The sequence below is a fragment of the Podarcis pityusensis genome (genome assembly GCF_964106645.2).
Source record: "Podarcis pityusensis genome assembly, chromosome: 8".
NCBI lineage: Eukaryota > Metazoa > Chordata > Lepidosauria > Squamata > Lacertidae > Podarcis > Podarcis pityusensis.
The window spans coordinates 63,975,119-64,001,318 of record NC_138033.1 but is presented as its reverse complement, the minus strand read 5'-3'; the positions used below and the strand labels follow the sequence as shown (position 1 = coordinate 64,001,318).

Sequence of the window (26,200 nt, the reverse complement as noted above, 5' to 3'; positions counted from 1 at the left end):
TTGGGTCCCTTCCAAGTCTACAATTCTATGGTTCTGTGCTTGTTGATCATCTTAAAGCCACTGTGTGGTCGTAGGACCATAGGAAGCTGCCTTATGCTGAGTCAGAGCATTGGTCCATTGAGCTCAGTATTGTCTACCCTGACTGGCAGCAGTGGCTTTCCAGGGTTTCAGGTAGGGGATATTTCTCTGCCCAACCTGGAGATGCCAGGGATTGAACCTTCTGCATGCAAAGCAGGTGTTCTGCCACTGAGCTAAAGTCTCTCCCCTAAAAATAAAGTAAGGTCCTCATCCTCAAGGGTTTGAATAATGTGCTGAATTAAATAGGATTGCTGGTCTATCCAGCTCAGTTCAGACTCTCCAGAGCAGGGGTCAGCAAACTTTGTCAGCAGGGGGCTGGTCCACTGTCCCTCAGACCTTGTGGGGGGCCGGACTGTATTTTGGAAAAAAATATGAATGCATTCCTATGTCCCACAAATAACCCAGCAATGCATTCTAAATAAAAGCACACAATTCTACTCTAATTCCCGGATCATCTGCAGGCCGGATTTAGAAGGTGATTGGGCCGAATCCAGCCCCCGGGCCTTAGTTTGCCTACCCATTCTCCAGAGTTTTTCCCAACCCTGCCTTGAGATGCCATTGAGGACTGAACCCAGGACCTTCTGCATTCAAGACAGATGCTCTACTAGTGAGCTTTGGCCCTTCCCCAAAAGCACTCTCCCTGTCCAGTTTTGAGCATTGATTTGCGCACCTATATTATTTATTTATTAATTACAGTCTTATCCTGAAAAAAAAAAAGGCCCCAAGCCAGGTAGAAACTAATCTAGATAATCTGTTTTGGCGCAGGTTTTGCCACTGAAGCATCTTGTCCGAAAATGCAGTACTGGGAACTTGCAGAAAATTAATTAGTTAAGATCAAGCAGTGCTAGTGAGGGCTTTTTTGTGTGTGTGTGGAGATCCCACTGCTGTTTCTTTCAAGCTTCGCTGGTGTTCCTCCCTCTCTTAAGGAGGCATTTATCACCCTCGCTGCCCACTCAGCCAGCCCTGCCTCTGGCTGCCCTGCGAGCATCCAAGAGGGAGTGATTTATCAGCGCTGTGTCTTGCAAATTGGTTGCAGCAGGCCACTGTGCCATCTCTCCCCACCACCACAACCCCCCGCCCCCCTGCAACAATCTTCCCTGAGGGCCCAGATGTAAAAAAAGGCCTTTTACAACTTGGAAGAGCTCTGCTGAATTTGGTGGGGTTCGTTTGATGCGGCACTAACCCTTCTTCTTTAACCTCGGAGCTGAGAAAATGCTCTGTGGGTCTCAAAAACTCGGCCTTTGTTTCCTGATTGATTTGTCTGCTTTACTTGCGGCTGCTAATAGAGGGAATTTGAAGCTGTCTCCACCTGGGTTTTTCCCTGGTGGGATTATAGAATTGTAGGGTTGGAAGGGACCCCAAAGGACCATCTAGTCCAGCCCCCTGCAATGCAGGAATCACAGCTGAAGAATCCCTGACAAATGGCCACCCAACCTCTGTTTACAAGCCTCCAAGGAAGGAGAGGCCACCACCTTCTGTCCCACTGTCCGACAGTCAGAAAGTTCTTCCTAATGTAAATTGGGCAGTGAGATCATGGCCAGGCTAAAATATTTTGCTGCCTGAGGCGGAGCAGCAAGTGTCACTATACACCCATACATGGTGCACAGTGTCCCTGAGCATGCGCAGAGTTGACTTTCAGGGCTCATTTCTTATCAGATCTGTAGGTAGATCAAACATAATATCTACGCTACTATCCCCCCCCCTCTTTTTCCCATAAGACCACAGATGAGGCAGGAGCTGAATGTTCGCTCTAAAGGGCAGCATATCCTTCAGGTTTATATATCCTTTATCTCCCCTTCCCTCTATTATTACTATTATTATTAGTAGTAGTAGTAGCGTTAGTATTATTTTGCTTTGCTTGCACAGCAGCTGGTTGCCTTAGAAACCACTGCCTCTATGTGCTCTGGAGACCTTTTTTTAAAAAAAGTTTAAATAATATGTACATAATTGACCGTTCTTGTCAATAGATTGTGTGTGTGGATTGGGCCCTTTGCCCACCGCCCAGAAATGCATGTTGGCACCCTATAATTCAGAGTCGGCCCTGACAGCACTGCTTCCCTCCCCCACCCCTCTGAATGTCAGCCTCTGTTTGCATCTATATACATATATACTGTATATATATAACTGTGTGCCACCAATCTGTGCCCTGGGTCCCTTTTGCAGGAGCCCATTTCCTGCCCTTTGGCTTGGTGGGGGCGAGGGGAGCCATCACCAGTGCCCATCCATCCCCCCTCCCCCATGCATTGCAGGGGGTGGACTAGATGAGCCTTGGGGTCCCCTCTAAACTCTACGATTGTATGATTCTAAAAGACGTCCCTGTCCAAAGCAGCCACCGGCCTGTGCTCTCAAAAGCCGGGCTTGTTAAGTCAGGACAGACCCAGAATGGATCACTTATTGACGAGGAGTAAATGCTTTATTTGATTTGTGAGGGTAGCCATGGCTCTCTTGATTTGAGCGGATGTGCAACTGGCACAACCGATCCGATGCAGAAATGTGTGTGTGTGTGTGAGCGCTGCTGGTTGCTCTTTTGGCACTGCACTCATCTGGCTCCAAGTTTGGTATTTCAGAGGTCTCTTGAGGTGGGCAGTAATCAGAGAGAAGTCTGCCAAAAGGCTCTGTGACTCTAAAGAGTGACGGCATTTGAAATAGTTGCCAGAGCAAAATTCTGCCCAAGACTCTGTTTCCACAGGGAAGAAGAACGTAAGGAGGAGCCTTCTGGAGGCAGAGCCGAGCCATCATGGCTAGTAGAGCCTTATCCTCCAACAATATGTCTAAATCTCTTTTGAAGCCACCTAGATCTCAGGTGGGTTTGTATGGTAGAATATGGTCTTACAGGTAGCCTTGACCTAAGTCTAAAAGGGCTTTATAACCAGCACTGTTGAATTGTGCCCAGAAACAATGGTGCTGTGTTAACAAGGGAGTGATCTGCTCTCCATAACCACTTCAAAATACAATCCATTCGCTTACTTTTTATATTTTGAATTTGAGTTTCTATATGGCTAGCCCCCTTGTGGATTTCTTTTTAGATCAGGTAGGAGGGAAATAAATGTTCTGGCATGTGAATGAATGAATGAATGCCAGTGGGTGTGATGCTTTCTACAGGTCCCTGCCCCCAAGGACTTTACAGTCTAGAATTCAACACCCAGTCAGCAAAAGTGGAAGAAGAGGGGAAGCAGAGGCACAGGTGAACTGGGCAAGAGGATGCAATATTTTGATCGCAGGTGCTTAGGTTACTTGCGGTGGGGAATCAAGGACAGCTTCTGCAAGTTGAAAGGCTGCCAAGAAGCTGCTACGGTCCTGGGCCAAGAAATTTCAGACCTCCTCCTCAGCTCTTCCTAAGCAGGTCCCTCCATTTCGGACCCTACGCCCCATCTACTGAAACCCACAGAAATACTGCTACCCTCAGAAGTGGACCTCAAGACTCTCTCCAGCGAGCAGTGAGGGGCTGGGAGAGTATTCCCTATTATTTATTTATTATTAAATTTCTATCCCATCCTTCATCTGAGCACCACAGGGCAGTTTACAGTATAAAAACACGAAAACACATAACATAGTAACAAATAAAAACAATAGCCTCACACAGCATAAAAGGCCATCGATTGTTTAATTAGTCAAAGTCTTGGGAGAAGAGAAATGTTTTCACTTGGTGCCTAATGATATGAAATGAAGGTGACAGGCAAGTCTCCCCATGGGAGAACATTCCACAAGTGGGGAGCCACTGCAGAAAAGGCCCTCTCTCATGTTGCCACAATCCAGGCCTCTCGTGGAGGAGGCACATGAACAAGGTTCTCATGATGATCACAGGGTCTGGGTTGGTTCCTTAGGGCAGGCATAGGCAAACTCGGCCCTCCAGATGTTTTGAGACTACAATTCCCATCACCCCTGACCACTGGTCCTGTTAGCTAGGGATGATGGGAATTGAAGTCCCCAAACATCTGGAGGGCCGAGATTGCCTATGTCTGTCCTAGGGGGACCTTAAGGTATTGCGGTCCTGAGCCGTTTAAGGGTTTACAGCCAGGTTGCTTCTGTGCTTACCGGCCCCCTGTAGAACAGCCTTTCACAAACCTGCGGCCCTTCAGATGTTTGTGAACTCCCATCAACCACAGCCAGCATAGCCCAATGGTCAGGGATGATGGGAGTGGTAGTTCAAAATGTCTGGGAAGCACAAGATTGGAGAAGGCTGCTCTAGAAGGAGCCAGCTACTCCAGATGGTAACCCTTTAGATGCCAGATGCAGCTCTCAGAGAGTGTGGAATGTCTTGAAGAACTCTCTAGGCTGGTCTGTAAAAGCTTAGCTGGTGCTCCAGGCTGGTGCTGAGGCAACTTGTCTCCTGCATGGTTGCTGGCTGTGGTCCTGAAAGTGTGGTGAAAATCTGTGGGCCAATATCTGCAGTGCTGTCCATGGTGCTGAACCTGCCCCTGTCCAGATTAGCACCAGCCTGGTCTTGTTCCCTCTCACCTGAGCTGTTGCCTCGCTGGGGTGATGGAATCCCCAATGAATAATAGGATCAGAGCAGACCTGGGAAAGACCCTGGGGAACTGGTGTTAGCTTGAGAGGGCAGGATTGCACTTTTTAATCCTGGTTGCCTCATCTCAAAAAGGAAATTGTAGAATTGGAAAAAGGTTCAGAAAAGGGCCATCAAAATGACCAATGAGCTGGAGCAACACCCATTCATGAAAAAAGATTGCAGCGTTTGGGACTTTTTAGTTTAGAGGAAAGGTGAGTAAGTGGAGACATGATAGGTGTTTCGATAATTATGCATGGCTTGGAGAAAGTAGATAAAGAAACATTTCCCTCCCACTCTGATAACACAATAATTCATTGGGCGTCCAACGAAGCTAGATGTTGGAAGATTCTGGACAGATAGAAGAAATGACTTCTTCACACAGTGCATAGTTAAACTATGGAACTCTCTCCCACAGGATTAGCCAAATCCATAGCTCCTAGCAATTGTGACTCGGCTCTGCCTCCACAGTTGGAAGCAGCAATGCTTTCGAATACCAGTTGCCGGAAACCGCAGGAGGGGGGAGTGCTCTTGCGCTCAGATCCTGCTTCCTGGTTTCCCTTTGGGGCATCTGGTTGGCCAGGATGCTGGACTAGATGGACCAGGAGCCTGATCCTGCAGGCTCTTCTTATGGGCTAACAGCCTCACTTTGTGCAGCGGAGCTGCCTCTGCTCTGTATGCTTTCCCTAGTAGTGCAGAGCCGCAGCAGTGCCACAACTGATTACCTTCTGAACACTGAGCCTCCTGGGAGTGTTCAAATGTTGGCACTTTGCCAGCAGCAGGGGCCGAACCGCGCCCCCCCCCCAGTCCCTGGAGAGGCCCATTAACGGGAATCGCTCCTCTGAACCGAAAGAGCCCACCTCCCCTTTCCTGCCCCAGCCAAAATGCTCCGCAAACCTCTCGCCTGGCCCCTCTTGTTCTAATTATTATTTTTTGTAATTGCCAATTCCCCAGTCACAAAAGGCAGCCCCGTACAGTGCCAGCCAGGGTATGAATTATATTTCTGGAGAGAGCGAAAGATCCATTATTCACCAAAGAGGCATAATAATTCCCCGGGTGCTCGCTTGAATGCTGTGCACTTAATCACCCAGGCAAGCTATTTGGGGGCTCGATGATGCTTTGCCCCCACCTGGTGCCTGCGATTCCATTTCAATTACACTAGGTGTGCAGACGTGTTTTGAACACAGAACACAGTAGCGAGGTCAAGGTGCCCCAGAGATGCCTGAGGTTGCCTGCCTGCTTTTTTGAGCTTGCTCTTGAGCAACAGCTGGCTTCTCTGCTTCGGGGTTGTGCTGTTGGAGGGGAAAGGGGAGAGAACCACAAACCTACAGCTGTGCAACTTGTAAGGCACAGTTCCTGAACAAGCTGTTAAAATGAAGGGAGGTGTGTGGAAACTCCACACAATTGAAATTCTGCCAGAGCTTAGGATAAAAAAATAAAAATCAATAAATTCCATTTCCAGTGCTAGACCTTATCTTCAGAACATGTGAACTCTTAATGAGCCCCAGAGGATGTGCAGAGTGCCTATTGCTCACAGCACAGTGGTCCTAAGCAGTCCTCACCAACATATTGAATTGCAGGGCAAGGTGTCCTGCTCCAGGAGTCCCAGAGTCCCAGCAGAAAGGATTTTTAGAGCAGGGAAGGAACAGGCTGTTCAGGGCAGAGGTAGCCAGTGGGAAGTTGTTGACTCTCAGCAGTCCCAGCATGGCCAGCGGTCAGGGATGGTGGGAGTTGGGAGTCTAGCATCATATGGGAGGGGCGCCATACTGGTTACCCCTGCTTAAGGCTTGCTGGTTATAGAATCTCAGAATTGTAGAGTTGGACGGGACCTCAAGTGTTATCTAGTCCAACCCCTTGCAATGGAGCAATCACAGCTAACCAGCCCCCTGATATCATAGCTAGTTATGCTTAGCAGTCCTTAAGAGGACTCACTAGGAATGCTGCTTTTGCAGAGGCAGAAATAATAATAATAATAATAATAATAATAATAATAATAATAATAATAATTTATTATTTATACCCCGCTCATTTGGCTGGGTTTCCCCAGCCACTGTGGGTGGCTTCCAACAGAATATTAAAATACAATAGTCTATTAAACATTGAAAGCTTCCCTAAACAGGGCTGCCTTCAGATGTCTTCTAAAAGTCTGGTAGTTGTTCTTCTCTTTGACATCTGGTGGGAGGACGTTCCACAGGGGCAGGTGCCACTACCAAGAAGGCCCTCTGCCTGGTTCCATGTAACTTGGCTTCTCACAGCGAGGGAACCGCCAGAAGGCCCTCGGCACTGGACCTCAATGTCCGGACAGAATGATGGGGGTGGAGACGCTCCTTCAGGTATACTGGACCGAGGTATACTGGACACTGCCATTTCCTCAGTCTTGATAATGATGATGCAGTCAGCATCCATGATGATTGACCTGTATGTTTAAGACCCGGTTGAACATGGTGTTGTTTTGGTAAATCTCTCCCAGCGGTGTCCAAAGTATTTCTGTTCAAAGAGTCCTTATGGTGGTATCTTGCAAATCCATTTCCCAACTTTCTGTAACTGACCGCAGTGATGATGCAAACAATAAAAATTTCCAGGAATCACAGGAGGTTGACATCACCGCTCCTCAGCATCCTTTCACGCTGTGTAGAATCCATCAACTCCCTGATTTTCCAGGGAACTTGAGACAATAGAACAGCTGGATGACAGCTGGAATGAGGATGGAAAGGAACATGTGGCGAAATGACCAAAGCGATGGAGCAGCTCCCCTTTGAGGAGAAGTTGCAGCATTTGGGACTAGAGCATCCAGCCAAGCAGAATGGCCCATCTTGTCCAGCATGCTCTTCTCAAAGTGGCCAACCAGATGCCCCAGTGGGAAACCCTCAAGCAGGACCCAAGTACAAGAGCTCTTGCCTGCCCCGTGGCTTCCAGCAGCTCAGTTCAGAAGCATTGCCACTTCCAGCTGTGGAGGCAGAGAACAGCCACCATGACTAGGAGCCGTCGACAGCCCTCTCTTCCGTGAATTTGTCCGATCCTCTTTTAAAGCCATCTAGGGGACACAGGTGGCGCTGTGGTCTAAACCACAGAGCCTAGGGCTTGCTGATCAGAAGGTCCATGGTTCAAATCCCCGCAACGGGGTGAGCTCCCGTTGCTCGGTCCCTGCTCCTGCCAACCTAGCAGTTCAAAAACACGTCAAAGTGCAAGTAGATAAATAGGTACCGCTCCGGCGGGAAGGTAAACAGCATTTCCGTGCGCTGCTCTGGTTCGCCAGAAGCAGCTTAGTCATGCTGGCTGCATGACCCGGAAGCTGTACGCTGGCTCCCTTGGCCAATAAAGCGAGATGAGCGCCGCAACCCCAGAGTCATCCGTGACTGGACCTAATGGTCAGGGGTACCTTTACCTTTAGGTTGGTGGCCATCATGGTCTCCTGTGTGAGTGAGTTCCAGAGTTCATGTGGTGCATGAAGAGTTCCTTTATCTCTCCTGAATCTTCCAACATTCAGCTGCTTCAAGGTTCAATAGGATTTTAGCCAATCAGTCCATCAGCTAATCATTGTCATCCGGAGTAGCTTTTCTGGCCGGGGTTGATTTATTTATTGCATTTAAAGCCCACCTTTTTCTCCAAGGAGCTTGCGGTGTCATACACGGCACTCTCCCTCTTCAATTCATTCCCACCACAACTCTGCGAGGTAGGCTAGGCTGAAAGGCTGTGACTTTTCCCAAGGTCACCCGCTGGGCTTCGTGGCCATGTGGAGAGAAAAGTGGGATATAAATGCCATTAATAATGGTGATGATGGTGGTGGTGGATTGGGGCAAGGGAGAGTCGTCTTCTCCAGGTAGCGTTGATAGAGTCATAGAATCGGTTGTCTAGTCCAACCCCCTGCAATGAAGGAATCTTTTGCCCAATGTGGGGCTCAAACCTGTAACTCTTGAAGTTAAGAGCCTCGTGCTCTATTGACTGAGCTATACAGACAGTTCACTTGCAAGGCGTCTATTTAAAGCCTGTGGTTCATAGTCTCTCTTTTTAAACCCCGCCGGGTCTTTGCACCACCAGCACCACCCACTCTGCAGGGACAGCATAAATAAATACGTGGGGTGCCTGCCATTGTAAGTCTCGCTGCTACTTAATGGAAGTGTTGCGGGGGGCGATGTGGCGGCTGCGTTTTGCACCTGAACTGTATGTAGCCCAAGAAAACTACCGGGCTATATTTATCTCCTTGGTGTTGGATGGGTTGCCATGGCAGTCAACGAAGAGAGAGGTGTCAATGTGGGGGGTTAGCAAAGGAAGCCTGCTGAATTCCTCCACAGAGATACCCATGCACTCCCCTCCCCTCACACTGCAAGTCTGGGTTATTTTTAGCCAGCTTCTCTCACATCCGGCAGGTAGCTGAATCCTTCCTCTCCCTCATCCTGCTCATCTCTGAGATGGGATGCTCCCCAAAAGTGGATGTTCCACTGCTAGGCTAGATGGTGATGCTGTCCCAAGCATTGCTGCAAGGAAGGGAAATGGATGTCATAAGGAAATAAAAAGAGAGTGCTGGATCAGGCCACTGGCCCATCTAGTCTAGCAACTCCAGGTACCTATTTTGGGGAAACCCAGGAGCAGGACCCAAGCACAAGAGCACTCTCCCTTCCAGCAACAGGTGTCCAACTGTGGAGGCAGAGCATAGCCATCACGTCTAATAATAATAATAATAATAATAATAATAATAATAATAATAATAAATTTTATACCCCGCCCTCCTCGGCCAGAGCTGGACTAAGGGCGGCTAACACCAATAAAATCACAGTAAAAAACGTAATAGGAGAAAAAGAAAAGAAAAGAAAAGAAAAAACAATTTAAAATACAGATTAAAATGCAATTTAAAATGCAGCCTCATTTTAAAAGTAGCCGATAAATCAAGACCATAAGGGGAGGGAAACATAAGGGTCAGAATATGTCCAAACCAGCTGTGCCAGGTGGAACAGCTCTGTCTTGCAGGCCCTGCAGAAAGATGTCAAGTCCCGCAGGGCCCTAGTCTCTTGTGACAGAGCGTTCCACCAAGTCGGGGCCAGTACTGAAAAGACCCTGGCCCTAGTTGAGACCAATCTAACCACCTTGCGATCTGGGACCTCCAAAATGTTGTCATTTGTGGACCTTAAGGTCCTCCGCTAGGCATCCCAGGAGCCGTCGACAGCCTTCTCCTCCATGAATTTGTCCGATCCTCTTTTAAAGCCATCCAAGTTGGAGGCTGTCACTGACTCCTGCGGAAGAGAGTTCAGAACCATGAGGACTAGCATCCTACTTTATTTTTAGGGGAGTGGCCATAGCTCAGCAGTAGAGCGTCTGCTTTGCATACAGAAGGGTCAATCCCTGGCATCTGGCATCCTCTCCATGCAGGAGAGACTTCCTGCTTTGAACCCCAGTCTGTGTTGACAGTGCTGGAGCAGTGGTCTGACGCAGTCTTAAACCAGTTCCTAGGAACCCTTCTGAGTTCTGCTGGTGCAGAAATGAGAGTGCTTGAGTCTTCAAACAGTTGCTCAAACAATGCGAGTTTTGCAAGAAAAGGAATGCAGTCGAGGGTTGGGCTCACCATGTTCAGGGTCAGCTGTGAGGCAGGAGAACTGATAATGGAGTTTGTCCTGAGGGCCAGCATGGTGGATTCCTCCAGGAACAGCATATGCCTTTTGACCCAGCCGGGTGAGCAGCTGGCTGTCTGCAGCAAACAGCCAAGCGCTCCCAGGAGGAAACAGCACCACTCCCTTTTCGCCCCCAGCCTTGCTCCTTAGGAATCGTGCAGAGAAAAAATGTAAAATAAATAGCAAAAGACATATTTCATTAAGTCTTGCTTAGAGCTGCAGGAAGCTTTGCAGATTAAATATTAAATCGCACCCTGACAGATAATGTCACATCCTGAAGGTCGAAGGAGCATTTTTTCGTTTTTTAAAGCAAAAGATGGAAAAGAAGTGGAAAAATGTAAATGTTAACAAAACAAAAAACCAGCTTCTTAAACTGGTGAGCATATACTGTGAGGAGGTGGTGATAATCTGCCTTAGAGCCAGTTCTTGACAGCCTTTCCTGCTTGTCTACTGCTCTGCTCTCAGCATTCTGTCACACTCTAGTGTGACCAAGAAAAGGGTGGAGCTAGATAGATGAAAGGGGGTGGTTGCTGTGTAGAGTGGGGCTGGCTGAGTTCTCCTTGGGTGGGAACTCAGGCCTGGGGTGGGGGTCATGAAAGTCGGTGTGGTGTAGTGGTTAGAGCATCAGGTTAGGACCTGAGTGAGATCCGGGTTCAAAACTCAAGTCAGCCATGAAGCTCACTGTGTGGCCTTGGGCCAGTCGCTGCCTCTCAGCCTCATGTACCGTATTTTTCGCTCCATAAGACAGACTTTTTTCCTCCTATAAAGTAAGGGGAAATGTGAGTGCGTCTTATGGAGTGAATGGTGCTGCGCAGAGAGGTAGAGCTGCGCAGCGCCCCTTCAGCGAAGCGGGAGGAGGAACGGAGCCCCTTCTGTTCCTCCTCCCATTTCACTGAAGGGGCACTGCGCAGCTCTGCTTATCTCCTTATCCTTATCTCCTTATCTCCTTCCTGCAAAGGAGAGGCGCTGCGCAAAGAGAGAGAACTGCGCAGCGCCCCTTCAGCGACGCGCCTGTCCTGGCTTCTGCCTTAGCCTTTTCCAGGCAGGGGGAGCCTTCATCCCGCTGCCCTGAAGAGGCTTGGCGCTGTTATCCCAGAAGCCAGATCCCTCTTGCTGTTCTGGCTTCTGGGATTCAATTTTTTTTTTCTTGTTTTCCTCCCCCCAAAACTAGGTGTGTCTTACCGTCTGGTGCGTCCTATAGAGCAAAAAATACGGTGCCTTGCAGGGCTGTTGTGAGGATTAAATGGGGAGGGAGAGAACCATGGGGAGCATGACTTCCTCCAAACAGGGAGGCAGAGCATAGCCATCGTGGCTAGCAGCCATTGGTAGCTTTCTCCTCCATGAACTTGTCTTATAAAGCCATCCAAGTTGGTGGCCAGGTTGGGACAACTGTTCTGACTCAGCTCTTTAAGAGAGCCCTGCAGGATCAGGCCAGTGGCCCATCTAGTCCAGCATCCTGTTCTCACAGTGGCAACCCAGATGCCCCCAGGGAGAGACCATCAAGCGGGACAGGAGTGCAACACCACTCTGCTCATGTGCGATTCCCAGTAACTGCTGTCCAAGCTTTGCTTACTCAGTACCTTCTGGAAGAGTTAGAATCATAGAGTCAAGGAAGTGTAGAGTTGGATGGGACCCCGGGAGTCATCTAGTCCAACCCCCTGCAATGCTGTTGTACGGGAATGTTCCAGGCTGTTCTCTCACCTGTAGTCTGAACTGTTCTGACATGTTATTGAGATGCCTCCCTGCAGTGGTCATGGACCCCAACAGGAGTCCAAAATAATGTGCATTTTGTCTGTTTGGGAGGTGCTTGGCAGCTGATTTGGTTCTCTTCTGATCATTCCTCCTTGACCACCTTTGTTGAAGATCCTCTGGAGCAGAAGTATTTCCCCCCCCCCCCTTTTTTTTTTTTTTTTTTTTTTTTTGCTGCCAGACAGAATAATAAGTAGACCCTTTGAAGGCCCAAGCCAAGATTGGGGATTTGGAAGCGGATCAGGACCAGGTTGCCAAAGCTCAATGGAGGCAGCATCGAGGGTGGAGATTTCAGCAAAATGCTAAAAATGCAAAAAGCTGGAATGCTAAGAGAGCAAGCTGTAAAGGTAGCTCAGGAGGAGGGGAGCCCCCAGCAGCCAGCACCCCTTAGTAAACGAGCTTTCCTCATTTCTGCTGCTTCAAAGGTCTTTTTGCTAGCAGTGTGTTTGACTTCAGAAGCATGTACTTGAGGACCGTCAGCTGATGAATTGGGCCTTGCACTGTGTACTGGGGGAGTGGGCAGCTATGTGCAAGTGGGTTGACTCAGTGGCCTGCGTATTTGGATGCTCCTTGGGGGCCAGGGCCAGGGCGGAGAAGGCTGCCAGGCTGAGCTGGTGCACTTCAGAATTTAGCACTGTGGGTTAAACCACAGAGCTTAGGACTTGATGATCAGAAGGCTGGCGGTTCGAATCCCCGCGACGGGGTGAGCTCCCATTGCTCGGTCCCTGCTCCTGCCAACCTAGCAGTTCAAAAGCACGTCAAAGTGCAAGTAGATAAATAGGTACCGCTCCGGCAGGGAGGTAAAAATGGCATTTCCGTGTGCTGCTCTGGTTCGCTAGAAGCGGGTTAGTCATCCTGGCCACATGACCTGGAAGCTGTACGCTGGCTCCCTCAGCCAATAAAGCGAGATGAGCGCTGCAACCCCAGATTCGGCCACAACTGGACCCTTTACCTTTACCTTTACTGTCTAGGCCACAGGAAGGGGGCACTGGCTGTGGGGTAGAGCATCTTGCTTGGCAAGGCCAAGATCCCTGGTTTGGTCCCCAGCATCTCCCAATAAAAAAGGAGAGTAGAGGCTACTGGTGTGGAGGGACTAGTGGCTTGGCTCGATATAAGGGCAGCACACTGCATTTCCAGCCACCATGACTCCAAGCACTGGGCTGCCGGCTGCTAGCTGTCTAACATGGGGGCGGTGGGCTTTGCATCATGCCTCAAAAACGTGGGTGCCCACAGTTCAGTGAATCAGAGGTTGCTCCCCGGTTGGGAACAGTATATCTGTCTGGTGCTGTTGTTGCTGCTTTATGCTAATCTCAAGAGACCCCTCTGGGGGTTGAAAGGGGTTTAACATAAGAACATAAAATGAGCCTCCTGGGTCGGGTCAATGGCCCATCTAGTCCAGCATCCTGTTCTCACAGCAGCCACACAAATGACCCCATGGGAAACTTGCAAACAGGACCCAAGCACAGGAGCCCTCTCTCCTCCTGCGGTTTCCAGTGTTGTAAATAAAAATATGCCCTTTTCCCTTATGGGGTATCCAAGAGCCCATATAGAGTCCTTACATAGGTTCCCTATTGGTAGGAGAAAATAACAGAGGCCAACCAGAGAATATTGAGAAGCAAAGCAGCTAGTAAGCTTGATCTTTATTGATCTGTTGCAACAGGGTACTCCCCTCACACGCAGGAGAGGAAGAGGACCCAGAACAATGGCCTGCAAGGCCTTATAAAGACTTTTGAAATTCCCATTCTCTAAATCAGGACCACCCCCAGAAACATTATGCATACATCACAGAAGGGGTGTAACCTAAGACCACCCCTCAGATACATCCCCCTACATCACAGAAATTTAAATGTTGTTTTTCACAGTTTATCTCCTGTCTGGCAAGTTACTTGATTGGATTGCCTGGGGAGCCTGGCCATTCTTTTGTAGTGGTAAAAATACTTATTTCCTGGGCCAGGTCACAGGCTCACACCTTATTCAAACAGACATATCCTTGAGACAGGATTTGTGAGGAAAGAGACAATGGGGAGGCTTTTCCAGGATTTGTTCAGTTTAGGAATCAAAATGGTTCCAGATTGGTCTTCCTGTGTTGATCTATGTACGTGTGGTTATGAACGTTGCCATATATCTAAAACCATAAAATTCCTATCACATTATTCCCCCCTTTGGGGCTAGAATTTTTCTTAAAAATTTTTGCCCCACAAATAATAACATCATATGTTGTAAATGGATGTCTTTGTATGAATATATCATATAAAAATAACACATGTTGCATTTTGCTACTAAATTACTTGTGGCTTTCTAACACTTTGGGACAGACCATTTACTCAATAGTGTTCTATGCTTTACACCTAGCAGGAAGGTCCACTAATGAGTGAAAAATGCAGTTGGTGTTTTGTCCTTCGCCATTTTTGTGTGTTCTCAGGTGTCAAGCTAGCTCTTTTGTGGTCTCACACTGACAGTGCTACAGCAACACATCCTGTCTGCTGAATCCCCTCAGGGCTTTCAATTAACCATGTTGCCTGGCATTCACCATAGCTGGCACAGGTTTGGGCATCTCGTGAGGGAGATGCCTTGGCCTTGGCCTTTCTATGGGATTTCATTATAGGCTGTGGTCTTGCACTCATGGGAAGTTGCTCACTTGCACTTAAAGGACCAAAAAACTAATTGCAGCCTGGATACACTTGCCCAATTCAAACTGAGTCCAATTTGAATTTTTCTTGCCCCATGGTTCTCAACTTTTCAAACCAATCTGTTAAAAGAAAACCATTCTTAAAAGGGCACTTTGTCCAAATAAGTCAATTTAACTCTATAAGGGATCATTCCTGCTAAACCAAAGCATTTGCACCTTCATGTACCTGGTGTTTTATGGATCCAGAAGCTTGTCCTTGGCAAAACGAGGTTTAACACATTTTAAAATGGATAGGGAAAGTTGGCAGAGTGCCAGGTGGAACAATGAAATGTGGTTATAAATTGAGCTAAACATTGGACTACACAATAGTGTGAGCTATTAGAAAGTATAAAATGCATGAGAATTCTCCATTGGTGTGTAAGCAATAAGACATTAAACATAAAAACAATTACACACAAAAATTGCCCCCCTTTGTGGAAATCACACTGTCAGACACATTTCAACATTCTTACATAATAACACATAATACAAAACAAACTAATTAAATATCAGTTGCATATCTTGACACAATTGTGATCTTTTACGTATGTATCTTTTGAATCCTGGAGCACAGAGGCTTGAGTTTCAAAAGTGAGAAAATGTCCTTGCAATTCAAGTCCTCCCCCCTTTGTCAGCCCCACTCCCCCATCAGTCTATATCCTTTGAAAGAGATAGCTGTGGGCACTTTGAAACTTTGGTGTCTGTTGTTGTTGCAGGTCTTGTGATGGCGAAGAACTGAGTTGAGGGGTTGTTGCTGCTTTTCATCATAGGTCTGTAGCAACACATCTGTAGAAGTGACATCCTGTAAGGGGCAGGGGTTTGGAGAGACTTAAAAACACAGTTAGACAAGGAAGGGGCAAAAGGCAAAAAGGATGTCCTCCAGTTTCCATGGGAAGCTGCAAATAATAACAATCTTAGTGGATTAAACATTTTATTCATTATCACATTTCCATATAATTACTGTTATTATCTGCTAAGTTTGTTTGCTTTCCTTCACTTAATAAAAAATTACTCCACATGTAGAGAAAGAGAACTGTAAAAAATACAAGAAAGGTTAAAAATTAAAAAGAAAGCAAAAAATTAGATTACCAGTTAGATGAAAACGGACTTGACACAAAGACATCAGATTCAGAAAAGAACCATTATTAAATATATTATCAAAACCACGCAGATTACTACTAGACTGAAAAAAAAAAGGAAAACAATGGGGGGAAAACTTAAAATTCACCATGTGCTATCTGATAAAAGAACTTCATGAAACTGACTTTCAACATGTGATGAACATGTCCCCAAAGTAAAACACACACACACAAAATGACCTATGAGGAACCAAAAATAAATAAATGCTAAGACACACAATTAATAAGAAACCTGAAGTAACCTGAAGTAATCTGTTTTGGCATTCTAACATCCCAAATGAAAATAAAAGAGTGTTTCTTGATGTGACAACATCGGCTGTAATGTTAATAGCGGAATACTGGGAAATGAGTTAATACCAAGAAAAAATGAATGGCAATTTAAAGTTGTGCAAGTACCTTGCACTAGCCAAAATGACAGAATTAATAAGAAATGCTCAGGCAAAAAGGTAAACAAATACCATTCCATAAACAATGTTTGGTTGTGCTTCGATTAATTTTATATATATAATGGAAGAACTGATAAAACGAACTTAATAAACGAAAACAGATTATTTGTAACCTAAAAAAAATGTCAAAGCCACAAAGAGATAGAGGGAAATCACTAATATAGCAGGGATTCAGACTTGTTTTGCTGAACAGAAAGAAAGTGACTGTTTGCCTTTAAGGGAAGAAAGACAAAAAGAAAAACAAATGCATTTACTTTTTATAGAGTATTTAAATCACTGTTTGCATCCCCTCATTATCATTTGTGCTGTGGGAGAAAAGAAAGGACACTCTGTTAAAAGGGAAAATTATTTCATGTGAGAGGTCTGTCAGGAAATGCTGTTCCTAAAATGCATAGGCTTATACACACACACACCCAAAAAAAAAACTTATAAAATTTAAATCCCATGGGGGGGGAGAAACTACTCAAGAGAGGAACTCACAGTGGGAGTGCTTTGAAATTTACCTGTGAAAAGAATTTGGCATGTCCAGTACTTAACTCTTTTGTCTTAAGTAGCCCCTGGAGCAAAACACATTAAGGGCGATTTCCCTCAATGGTTCCAAGTTTTACATAAGGAAATTTGGATAGGTTTCACGCTCTCCAAACCTTCTCTCTCCCCCCTCCTTTCTCTCGCTCTCTCTTTTTTTTTTTGTAAGCTGATCTAGCCTCTGTGCATGTGCAGAGTTCATGTCTCAGCAAACCTTTTATACCATTGAAATGTTGCATCTTTTGGCTCAATTAGAATAAGGAAGGGAAAGGTAAGGAGTAGATTTTAAAAATAGGGTTAGATTTTAAAACAAAAAGAGAAACTCAGCAATTTAAGTATTCACCAAAGCTAGCAATTTCAGCCCAAGCAAAAGGGACTGCTTCCTTTATGTACAGGAAAGGGCTATCATTATTGGTCATTTTATCTGGTCATTCGCGGAACAATCAACCGCTCTCTTATTTATGAGTAAAAATGGCCAGATTCAGAATTCATAGGATTTTTTTAACATTCTCAGTCATTTCAGCCTTACCATTTGCAGACAAAATTTTCCTGCCCTTTATTTACAGGATTGGTCAAGGCTAATTCTACTTGATTGTTCATTTGTATGTGCTTAAACTTTGAGTAGACTTTTAAGTCTGATTTTTGTAAATAATAGACAAAACGATAAACACTGTAATCACTTAAATGCCTGATATCACCAGTTCTGCTTCAAACATCATGGCTTCACCTCACACCTTTTAAAAAACAAAGAGCAAATCTGGGCTGAATTTCAACACATCACCTCACCAGAATTTAAGAATTACCCTCCAATGCTTGCAGACACATGGCCTTCCACACAGCCACAAATTGGGAGAGTTGAAAGGGACCCTGGGGTCATCTAGTCCAACCCTAAAATACAGGGTTCATAGCAAGATTTGTACTACCAGAGAGACACACACATACTTATGTACATAGACACAACTGGGGAAGAGATCACAAGCCATGCGCCTATCACAAACCATGCGCCTATCATGTACTAAGGAAGAGGAAAATAAAAGTACCCAACTTTATACAGAACCCTTTTAGCAGATCTTGAAGCTAGTTTGAGTGAGAGTTTACTTCCTTAGACTAGAGAGTGAAAGTTCCTAGATAAATTATCTTTAAAGGAAGATTGAAGTGAACATTTTTCCTAAGATAGGGAGAGGATCTCTTATAAAGCATAGTTAAAACAGCCATAGATTTGATTTAAAAGGAATACAAAAGTGACAATTTTTCCTGAACTTGCAGAGGAATAGTAAGCCTAATCTATGCCCCCCCCTTGCAGTTTCCTTTAAAGGAAGCTTACTCGGGAGTAAATTTACCTGGCACAGAATAAGAAGGAGAAGGGAAAAAAAACCTGAAAGAGACAGAATGAAACAAGGGGGGGCATTTTCTAAGAAAAGAGGCCAGGACGTCTTATAGAGACTGATATCAGGAGCCTTACAATAACTCTTCTGTCCAACCAAATCAAAGTTAAAACTGGACTCACATATTTTTCTTAGAAGGAACGCCATACTTTCATAGGCATATGCTTAATGAAATACATACAAGGAGGAAGACTCTTTTGAGCCTCTCTCAAATAACAAACATTTAAGTTAAGCAGCTGCTGGATGTTACCTAAGTACAATTTAAACACTGGAAAAACGTTTCTTAAACACAAATTGAAGGGGACTGTCAGAGTCCAGGTGGGAATTAAGCACCAACTGGGCTTCTTTCCCATCAGGAGTCTGCGGGTTCATTTCTTTGATTGAGGTGCACCCATTTTAAGAATTTTTAATAGCGCTAGCTTTTGCTTTTATACTGCAGTCGGGGTTTTATCCCCACTTTTCAGGAAACACAATAAATAACCCACAGTACACTCAATTTGGACAACTCCGAGAATTAGTACTGTGACACACCGCCGTTCGTCTGGCCTGACTTACTAGGCTGGTACAGCTGTTGGCCTTTCCTGGCTACTAAGCTAACAGTGCGGTCAGCGATCTCAAACCTCCCCCCTTTGGTCATTACTCAGCCAGGGAGCCCACAGCAACCTCCTGCCTCTTACAATCTAACCTGAGAGTTCCCTACTGGACGCTTGCGTAGCGCAGTGCCAGATTGGGACTCAGAAATGACAAAGAAGGAAAGGAATCAGGTGCCCTTGCTTTCTCTGCTCACAGGTCATCTCTAACAAAGATCGCCATGGCAGAGGTGCGGCTGCACCTGGGAATTATAGTTTTCGGTACAGAAGAAAAAGCACGACCTTTTTCTGGGCAAAACTCCGAAGGAATAGGTCGGCATATAGACTGTAGAAGGGAAGTGAAAGAAGTCACACACAACTTTTGCCTGGGCATACTCCGAAGGGCTAGGGCTGGTGTTGAGATCGAGGGGACAGAAAGGAGAAGGCAATTTTTAGATGAGGAAAAAAGTAGAAATTTTAGATTTGAAGGGAAAAGGAAGAATTACAAGAATTTTGGTTGCTGTGGTTTTAGAGACCCCAACCCACTACCCGTGTTTCCTACTTAATACTCACTTCCGCATGCGCTGTTCCTGGTGATCCCACGATCTCTTGACTGGTTGTTTAAGGCCGGCCTGATCAAGCATTGCTTCCTCTGGTTAGCCCCGCTGAAACTCCAGTTATTTCCAGACCCTGGGACCGATGGAAGACTGGTTATTCCTCCTGGCAAACTGCCTGGTGCGCGCTGGATAACCAGTCCTTCCTCGTTTCCAGAATCCGGGTAACCAAAAGTCCCTTCGTGGTCGCCATCTGTTGTAAATAAAAATATGCCCTTTTCCCTTATGGGGTATCCAAGAGCCCATATAGAGTCCTTACATAGGTTCCCTATTGGTAGGAGAAAATAACAGAGGCCAACCAGAGAATATTGAGAAGCAAAGCAGCTAGTAAGCTTGATCTTTATTGATCTGTTGCAACAGGGTACTCCCCTCACACGCAGGAGAGGAAGAGGACCCAGAACAATGGCCTGCAAGGCCTTATAAAGACTTTTGAAATTCCCATTCTCTAAATCAGGACCACCCCCAGAAACATTATGCATACATCACAGAAGGGGTGTAACCTAAGACCACCCCTCAGATACATCCCCCTACATCACAGAAATTTAAATGTTGTTTTTCACAGTTTATCTCCTGTCTGGCAAGTTACTTGATTGGATTGCCTGGGGAGCCTGGCCATTCTTTTGTAGTGGTAAAATTACTTATTTCCTGGGCCAGGTCACAGGCTCACACCTTATTCAAACAGACATATCCTTGAGACAGGATTTGTGAGGAAAGAGACAATGGGGAGGCTTTTCCAGGATTTGTTCAGTTTAGGAATCAAAATGGTTCCAGATTGGTCTTCCTGTGTTGATCTATGTACGTGTGGTTATGAACGTTGCCATATATCTAAAACCATAAAATTCCTATCACACCAGCAACTCGTATTCGGAGGCATTGATGCCTCCAGCTATGAAGTCAAAGCAATAGCCCTCCTGGCTAGTAGCTATTGAGAGCCTTCTGCTCCATGAATCTGCCTAATCCTCTTTTGAAGCCATCCTGAGTTGGTGGCCATCACTGCCGTCTGTGGAAGTGAGTTCCACAGTTTCACTATGCCTCCGAATACCAGGAACCGCAGGAGGGGAGAGGGTTGTCGTGCCTGGGTCCACTGCAGGAACAAGATGGTGGTCTAGATGGGCTTAATCCAGCCAGTTCTTCCTGTGTTTTGTTCCTTCTCTCTTTGAGCCTTGCAATCCAGCAGGATATCAATTTCACGCAAACCTTTTGCATGTGGCGATGCTCTCTTTGTTTTCTGAGCTGTCTCTTGTTTCCCTTCCAGAACCATGAGCCATAGGACCACCCTGGGCGCTGCTTCCCCGTCGGTCCTTGGGTGGGATTCCCCCACTTCCCTGATGCACCCTTGATGGCCCCGGCCCGCTTGTAGGATGCATCTCCTCCCCTCCTTCTTCCTGGTACGTCATCCTCACCTGGCCTCGCCAGATGGCCACTACTCCTCCCTCCACCATGGATGATGAGCAGACCTTGAACAGGAACGCCGTGGCTTGGCTGGTTTGCTCAGGGCTCTCTGTCCTGGCCAATGCCTGGGGGATCCTCAGTGTGAGCGCCAAGCAGAAGAAATGGAAGCCCCTGGAGTTCCTCATCTGCACGCTGGCCGGGACGCACATCCTTAACATTGCCATTCCCATCACCATGTACTCGGTCGTCCAGCTCCGCCGCCAAAACTCTGACTACCAGTGGAGTGAGGGCCTCTGCAAAGTCTTCGTCTCCACCTTCTACACCTTGACGCTGGTCACCTGCTTCTCAGTCACCTCCCTCTCCTATCACCGGATGTGGATGGTCCGCTGGCCGGTGAACTACAGGCAAGTCCCGCCTCTGGATGAGTCCCACAGTGGTCGCAGAATCACAGAATTGTAGAGTGGAAAGGAACCCCCCAAGGATCTTCTGGTCCAACCCCTGCAGTGTAGGAATTACAGCTAGAGAAGGGCTTTAACTATGGAAGGTGCAGCAAGCTTGTCTTCTGCTGCTCCAGAGAGGAGGACCCAAACCAATGGATTCAAATGACAAGGAAGGAGGTTCTGACTATAAACATTTAGAAGAGCTTTCTGATGGCAAGAGTTGTTCAGCAGTGGAATGGAAGACCTTGGAAGGTGGTGGACACACCTTCACTGGAGATTTTTAAACAGGTTGGATGGGCATCTGACGCAAAAAAGGTTTCCCAAACTTGGGTCTCCAGCTGCTTTTGGACTACAACTCCCATCATCCACTGATCCTGCTAGCTAGGGACGATGGGAGTTGTAGTCCATCAACATCTGGAGACCCAGGCTTGGGAAACCTTGTGCCAGAGGTCCTTTTGCTGTGATTCCTGCACTCCAGGGGGGTTGGACAAGATGACCCTTGGTGTACCTTAGAGCTCTACAATTCTAGGATTGTATGGTTGCCATCGCCAAATGGACTTGGGATGATCTGTTTCGCTTTCAGCCAAAAGGATACAGAAAATGTGGCTTTGTCCTAAGGGGAGGTGTCTTTTTTCCTCCCCTCTCTAGGTTAAGCAACACCAAGAAGCAAGCGGTCCACACCGTCATGGGTATCTGGATGGTGTCCTTCATCCTCTCCACACTGCCGGCCGTGGGCTGGCACGACACCACGGAGCGCTTCTATGCCGCGGACTGCCGCTTCATCGTCACCGAGATCGGCCTGGGCTTTGGCGTCTGCTTCCTGCTCCTGATCAGCGGGAGTGTGGTCATGGGTGTGGTCTGTGTGGCCATCGCCCTCTTCCAGACTTTCTCCATCCAGGCGGGCAACAACATCGACAAGAACAAATTCAACGTCCCCACCATCGTGGTGGAGGATGCTCAAGGCAAGAGGCGCTCGTCCATTGATGGCTCGGAACCCATTAAGACTTCTTTGCAGATCACCTATCTGATCGCGGGGATCGTTTTCATCTACGACTTCCTCATGGGCTTTCCTATACTGGTGAGTGTGGTTGCAATTGCTGGTGGTACTAAGTTGTCCAGGGTCTCTGCAACAGAAAGGGCTCTTTCCAAACCAAGTGAAAGGGCAGGAAAATGGCAAATGCAATCCCATGTAAACAAGTGTAAACTGATGCACGTTGGAGCAAAAAAAATCTTACCTTTACCTATACGTTCTGAACTGGCGGTGATGGACTAGGCATGAGACGGTGGCGTAGTAAATAGCTGAATGAAAATGTCAACCCAGTGTGCAGTGGCTGTGAAAAAGGCAAATTCCCCGCTATGTAGCATTAGGAAAGGAATTGAAAATAAAACAGCCAGTATTAATAATGTATACAATGAATACAGCATACAATTCCAGAGCGCCACCGTGTTTGGAATGCCGTGCACAGTTCTGGTTGCCTTGCCTCAAAGAGGAAAAGGTTCAGGAAAGGGGCGCCAGAATGATCAAGGAGAAAGGAAATGTAGTTTTTAAAGGTGCTGAGAGTTGTGAGGAGAGCCCCATATCCCCCTCACCTACAGTGGTACCTCAGGTTAAGAACTGAATTCATTCTGGAGGTCCGTTCTTAACCTGAAACTGTTCTTAACCTGAGGCACCACTTTAGCTAATGGGGCCTCCCACTACCGCTGTGCTGCCGCCGCAAAATTTCTGTTCTCATCCTGAAGCAAAGTTCTTAACCCAAGATACTATTTCTGGGTTAGCGGAATCTGTAACCTGAAGCTTCTGTAACCTGAAGTGTCTGAAACCCGAGGTACCACTGCACCTACAATTCCCAGGTGTTTTAATGATCAATCTCTCATCACAGGGAACTTTGGGAATTGTAGTTCAGTAAGGGGAGTGGGGCTCTCCTCATAACTCTCAGCAGCCTCACCAAACTACACTACACAGGATGCTTTGGGGAAAGCCCTGACTGTTTACAGTGGTATGATGCAGGTTTAATGTACAGTGCAGATGGGGAGGGGAGAGAGAGAGACTTCCAGGTGTTCTTGGTCTCCCAACACTCATCAACTTTGGCTGTCATCCTTAACTATCATCTGGAAGGCACTAACATCTGGAAGGCACTAGGTTGGGGAATGTTGAGCATTCCCCACAGATGATATTGTCTGACTCCCCCAAGGCAGGAGGAGCCTCCTCTAAGGGCATCAGGCGGAGCAACCTGGTGTGACAGATCAATAGGCTGATGCCCAGAACAGGCTGACATGTAAGAAATGCAAAAATGGTTACGATACTTCCCTCTCAGCTAAAGAACCCGAGTTTTCAAACATAACAGGTCCCCTGATGGCTCTTGCCAGTGCCAACAAGGGACATGTGTGCATCCCTCTCTGGAAACCAGGGTACGTTTCAGGCACATCTACCCTAGTTAGCAAGCTGCAGTCACTCCATGGGCTTTCATTCCCTCCCTTATTTGATAAAGCAAGCCCTAGGAGCACGCCTTTGTTGCACGTGGTTCCTCCTCCACTCCCTTGGAAAACATCCTGCCTGCCAAGACTGGATTCCAAGCCTCCTAGAGTCCCCCTTCCCAGGACCTCGCTGCAGCCCACTGAGACGGCTCCGGCTAAACATAGCCGCTGCTGCCTCGCCATCAGCTGGAAATCAAGAAAAGGCATCTCGGAGGCTGGAGCCCAACGAGGAGAAGCCTTACGTTCCGGTGCCCCATGTCCTGGTTTGTTCTTATCTCTCTGGCATCGCGCCCGATGCCTGCCTGCTGTTCCAAGGGTTTCTAATCACTTTCCAGAACAATAAGCAGCGTCTTCCAGCTCACCCAATTAATGCAGATGAATCGTTTTATTAGAGGATGGTTGCCAGTCAAGGTGAAGGCAGAGAAGCTCTATGTATGATTCCTGTGGAAATCAGGAGCATGCAAGGGGAATTTGAACAAACAATGGCAGGAAGAAGCATGTAGCCAAGCATGCAAGTCCTTTCCATGGAAGGTCAGTGGCAGATCAAAGTCCAGTGAATCAATATTGAGATAGGCTGATCAGGGCAGAGCTGGTTTCCCCCCTGTGTGGGGCCAGCCAATCATCACTTCAGAGTTGGAAAGGGTCCCAAGGACGGGGGAAAGCCCCCCCCCCCATAACACTAGAACTCGTTGCCGTCCAGTGAAGCTCAGTGTTGGAAAATCCAAGACAGATCAAATAAAGGACTTATTCACGCAGTGTGCAGTTAAACTGTGGAACTCCCTCCTGCAGTAGGCAATGAGGACCACCAACGTGGATGGCTTTAAAAGAGAATCGGACAAATTCATGGCTATCACTGGCTACTAGCCGTGATGGCTCTGCTCTGCCGCCACATTTGGGTGCAACGATGCTTCTGAATACCAGTTGCTGGCCGCTCCAGGAGGGCAGAGGGTGTTCTTGCACTTGGGTCCTGCTTGCTGGTTTCCCACTGGGGCACCTGGTCGGCCAAGGTGGGGACAGGATGCTGGACTAGGTGGGCCATTGGCCTGATCCAGCAGGCTCTTTCTCATGTTGTTATGTAAACTCAACATAGGCAGATGAGTTCCTATCAGCCACTGGGATTCTTTTTCCTTTTGTCTCTGCCAGTGTTCCTTTGAGTAACCCGCTAGATGGCAGAAGCCCAATCCGTAACATAGATGGGAGTGAGTTGGAGGCTGGCTAAACAGTGGCTTGCTAAGCCCCACACCGGGCTATGCCCAGATTTGAAGATCCACAGCATCTTGGCTTCTTAGCCAAGAAGCCACACTCCCTCTCCTTGTTTGGAAAGCAAAGGGAAAGTCACTGACATAAAACAGAGAGAACCCAATGTGCGTCTACTTTATTTCTTGGTGCCCAAACTGGTTCCCAACTAAGTAACTAGCTACCTTCCTCCCTAACTGATCTCTGATGCTTTTTAAAAGAGGGTTAAACCTTACAGGATTGGCAGGATTTTAGCAGCCAGGGCGGTGAGGCTGGACAGCAACAGAATTTCTTTTCAGATTGCTCGTTCCCTGGAGGCCAGGAGGGAGGGGGAAAGGATGTACAGTTTGAGCGGGTGGAAAGAACTCTGTGTTCCTTTGATGTGTGCGCTTGGTAAAGGTGCTGGGCCTCAAGGGAAGAACTGGGGTGGGAGAATCTCTGCTGCATTTTACACCCTAAAAGACAGAGTGAAATTCAGCAGATCACTCCTTTTTCATCTCTAAAACTCTTACAATTGCGGGTGACAGTGCTGTCCACCCTCAAGCAGTCAGCCTGCTCTGAGGTCAGGATGGAGAGAGGGAGGGGAGGTGTCGCAGCCAGCTTGGGCTGCCATTGGCTTAGCTGCTCCGATGTCATGGAAGAGCTCTCTTGGCTTGGGCATCACGGTGAAGGGAGCGTTGCTGAGATGTTAACCTTAAGGGGGTCTCTGAGCAAACATTACTAAGTGGAATGTTTGCAGGTTTTGTCTCCTTATCCTGATCTTGGGCTTTCAAAAGAGACTTTGTGAATCAGTTGAGTGGAACGGGGCCTAGCAATGGAAATGGATAGAGGACTCTTCCTGTGAGTAGATGTGATATCTGAGCCATCAGGGGTTCGTCTTAGTCAATGGAGAACAAATCTTTCTGAGCTTGCTGTTGTTATTAGACTACAGTGGTACCTTGGGTTACATACGCTTCAGGTTACAGACTCTGCTAACCCAGAAATATTACCTGGGGTTAAGGACTTTGCTTCAGGGTGAGAACAGAAATCATGCTCTGGCGGTGCAGCGGCAGCAGGAGGCCCCATTACCTAAAATGGTGCTTCAGGTTAATAACAGTTTCAGGTTAAGAACGGACCTCCGGAATGAATTAAGTACTTAACCCAAGGTACCACTGTACTAGGGACTGCTGTCTCTGTTCCCTTGTTGGCTCCCATCAGCAGTCTGGCTGCAGCATTCTGGACCAACTGAAGCTCTCTTCTCAATGGCATTCCCACACTGAGCGTGTTAGAGTAGTCCACAGTAGGGTTAGGCTGAGAGAGAGACAGAGATTAGGCTAAAGTCACCCAGTGAAACTTCCGGTGGGATGGGGATTTGAACCGGGATTCCACACCTCTCCA

The 26,200-nt window shown here is 47.1% G+C and overlaps 1 protein-coding gene across 2 annotated transcripts in view; it reads left to right on the top strand.

Moving 5' to 3' along the window:
- The window catches only part of GPR153 (G protein-coupled receptor 153), a 41,395-nt gene that overhangs the window by 4,328 nt on the left and 10,867 nt on the right, over positions 1 to 26,200 (top strand). The window contains exons 1-3 of one of the 2 annotated variants that reach the window (XM_081017159.1): positions 2,807 to 2,881; positions 20,536 to 21,076; positions 21,761 to 22,190. In XM_081017159.1, coding sequence (XP_080873285.1) covers positions 20,697 to 21,076; positions 21,761 to 22,190 — 810 coding nt within the window. In that variant the 5' untranslated portion in view covers positions 2,807 to 2,881; positions 20,536 to 20,696. Of the gene's footprint in view, positions 1 to 2,806; positions 2,882 to 20,535; positions 21,077 to 21,760; positions 22,191 to 26,200 lie in introns of those variants that run through there. The other variant, XM_081017158.1, reaches the window with a different exon arrangement.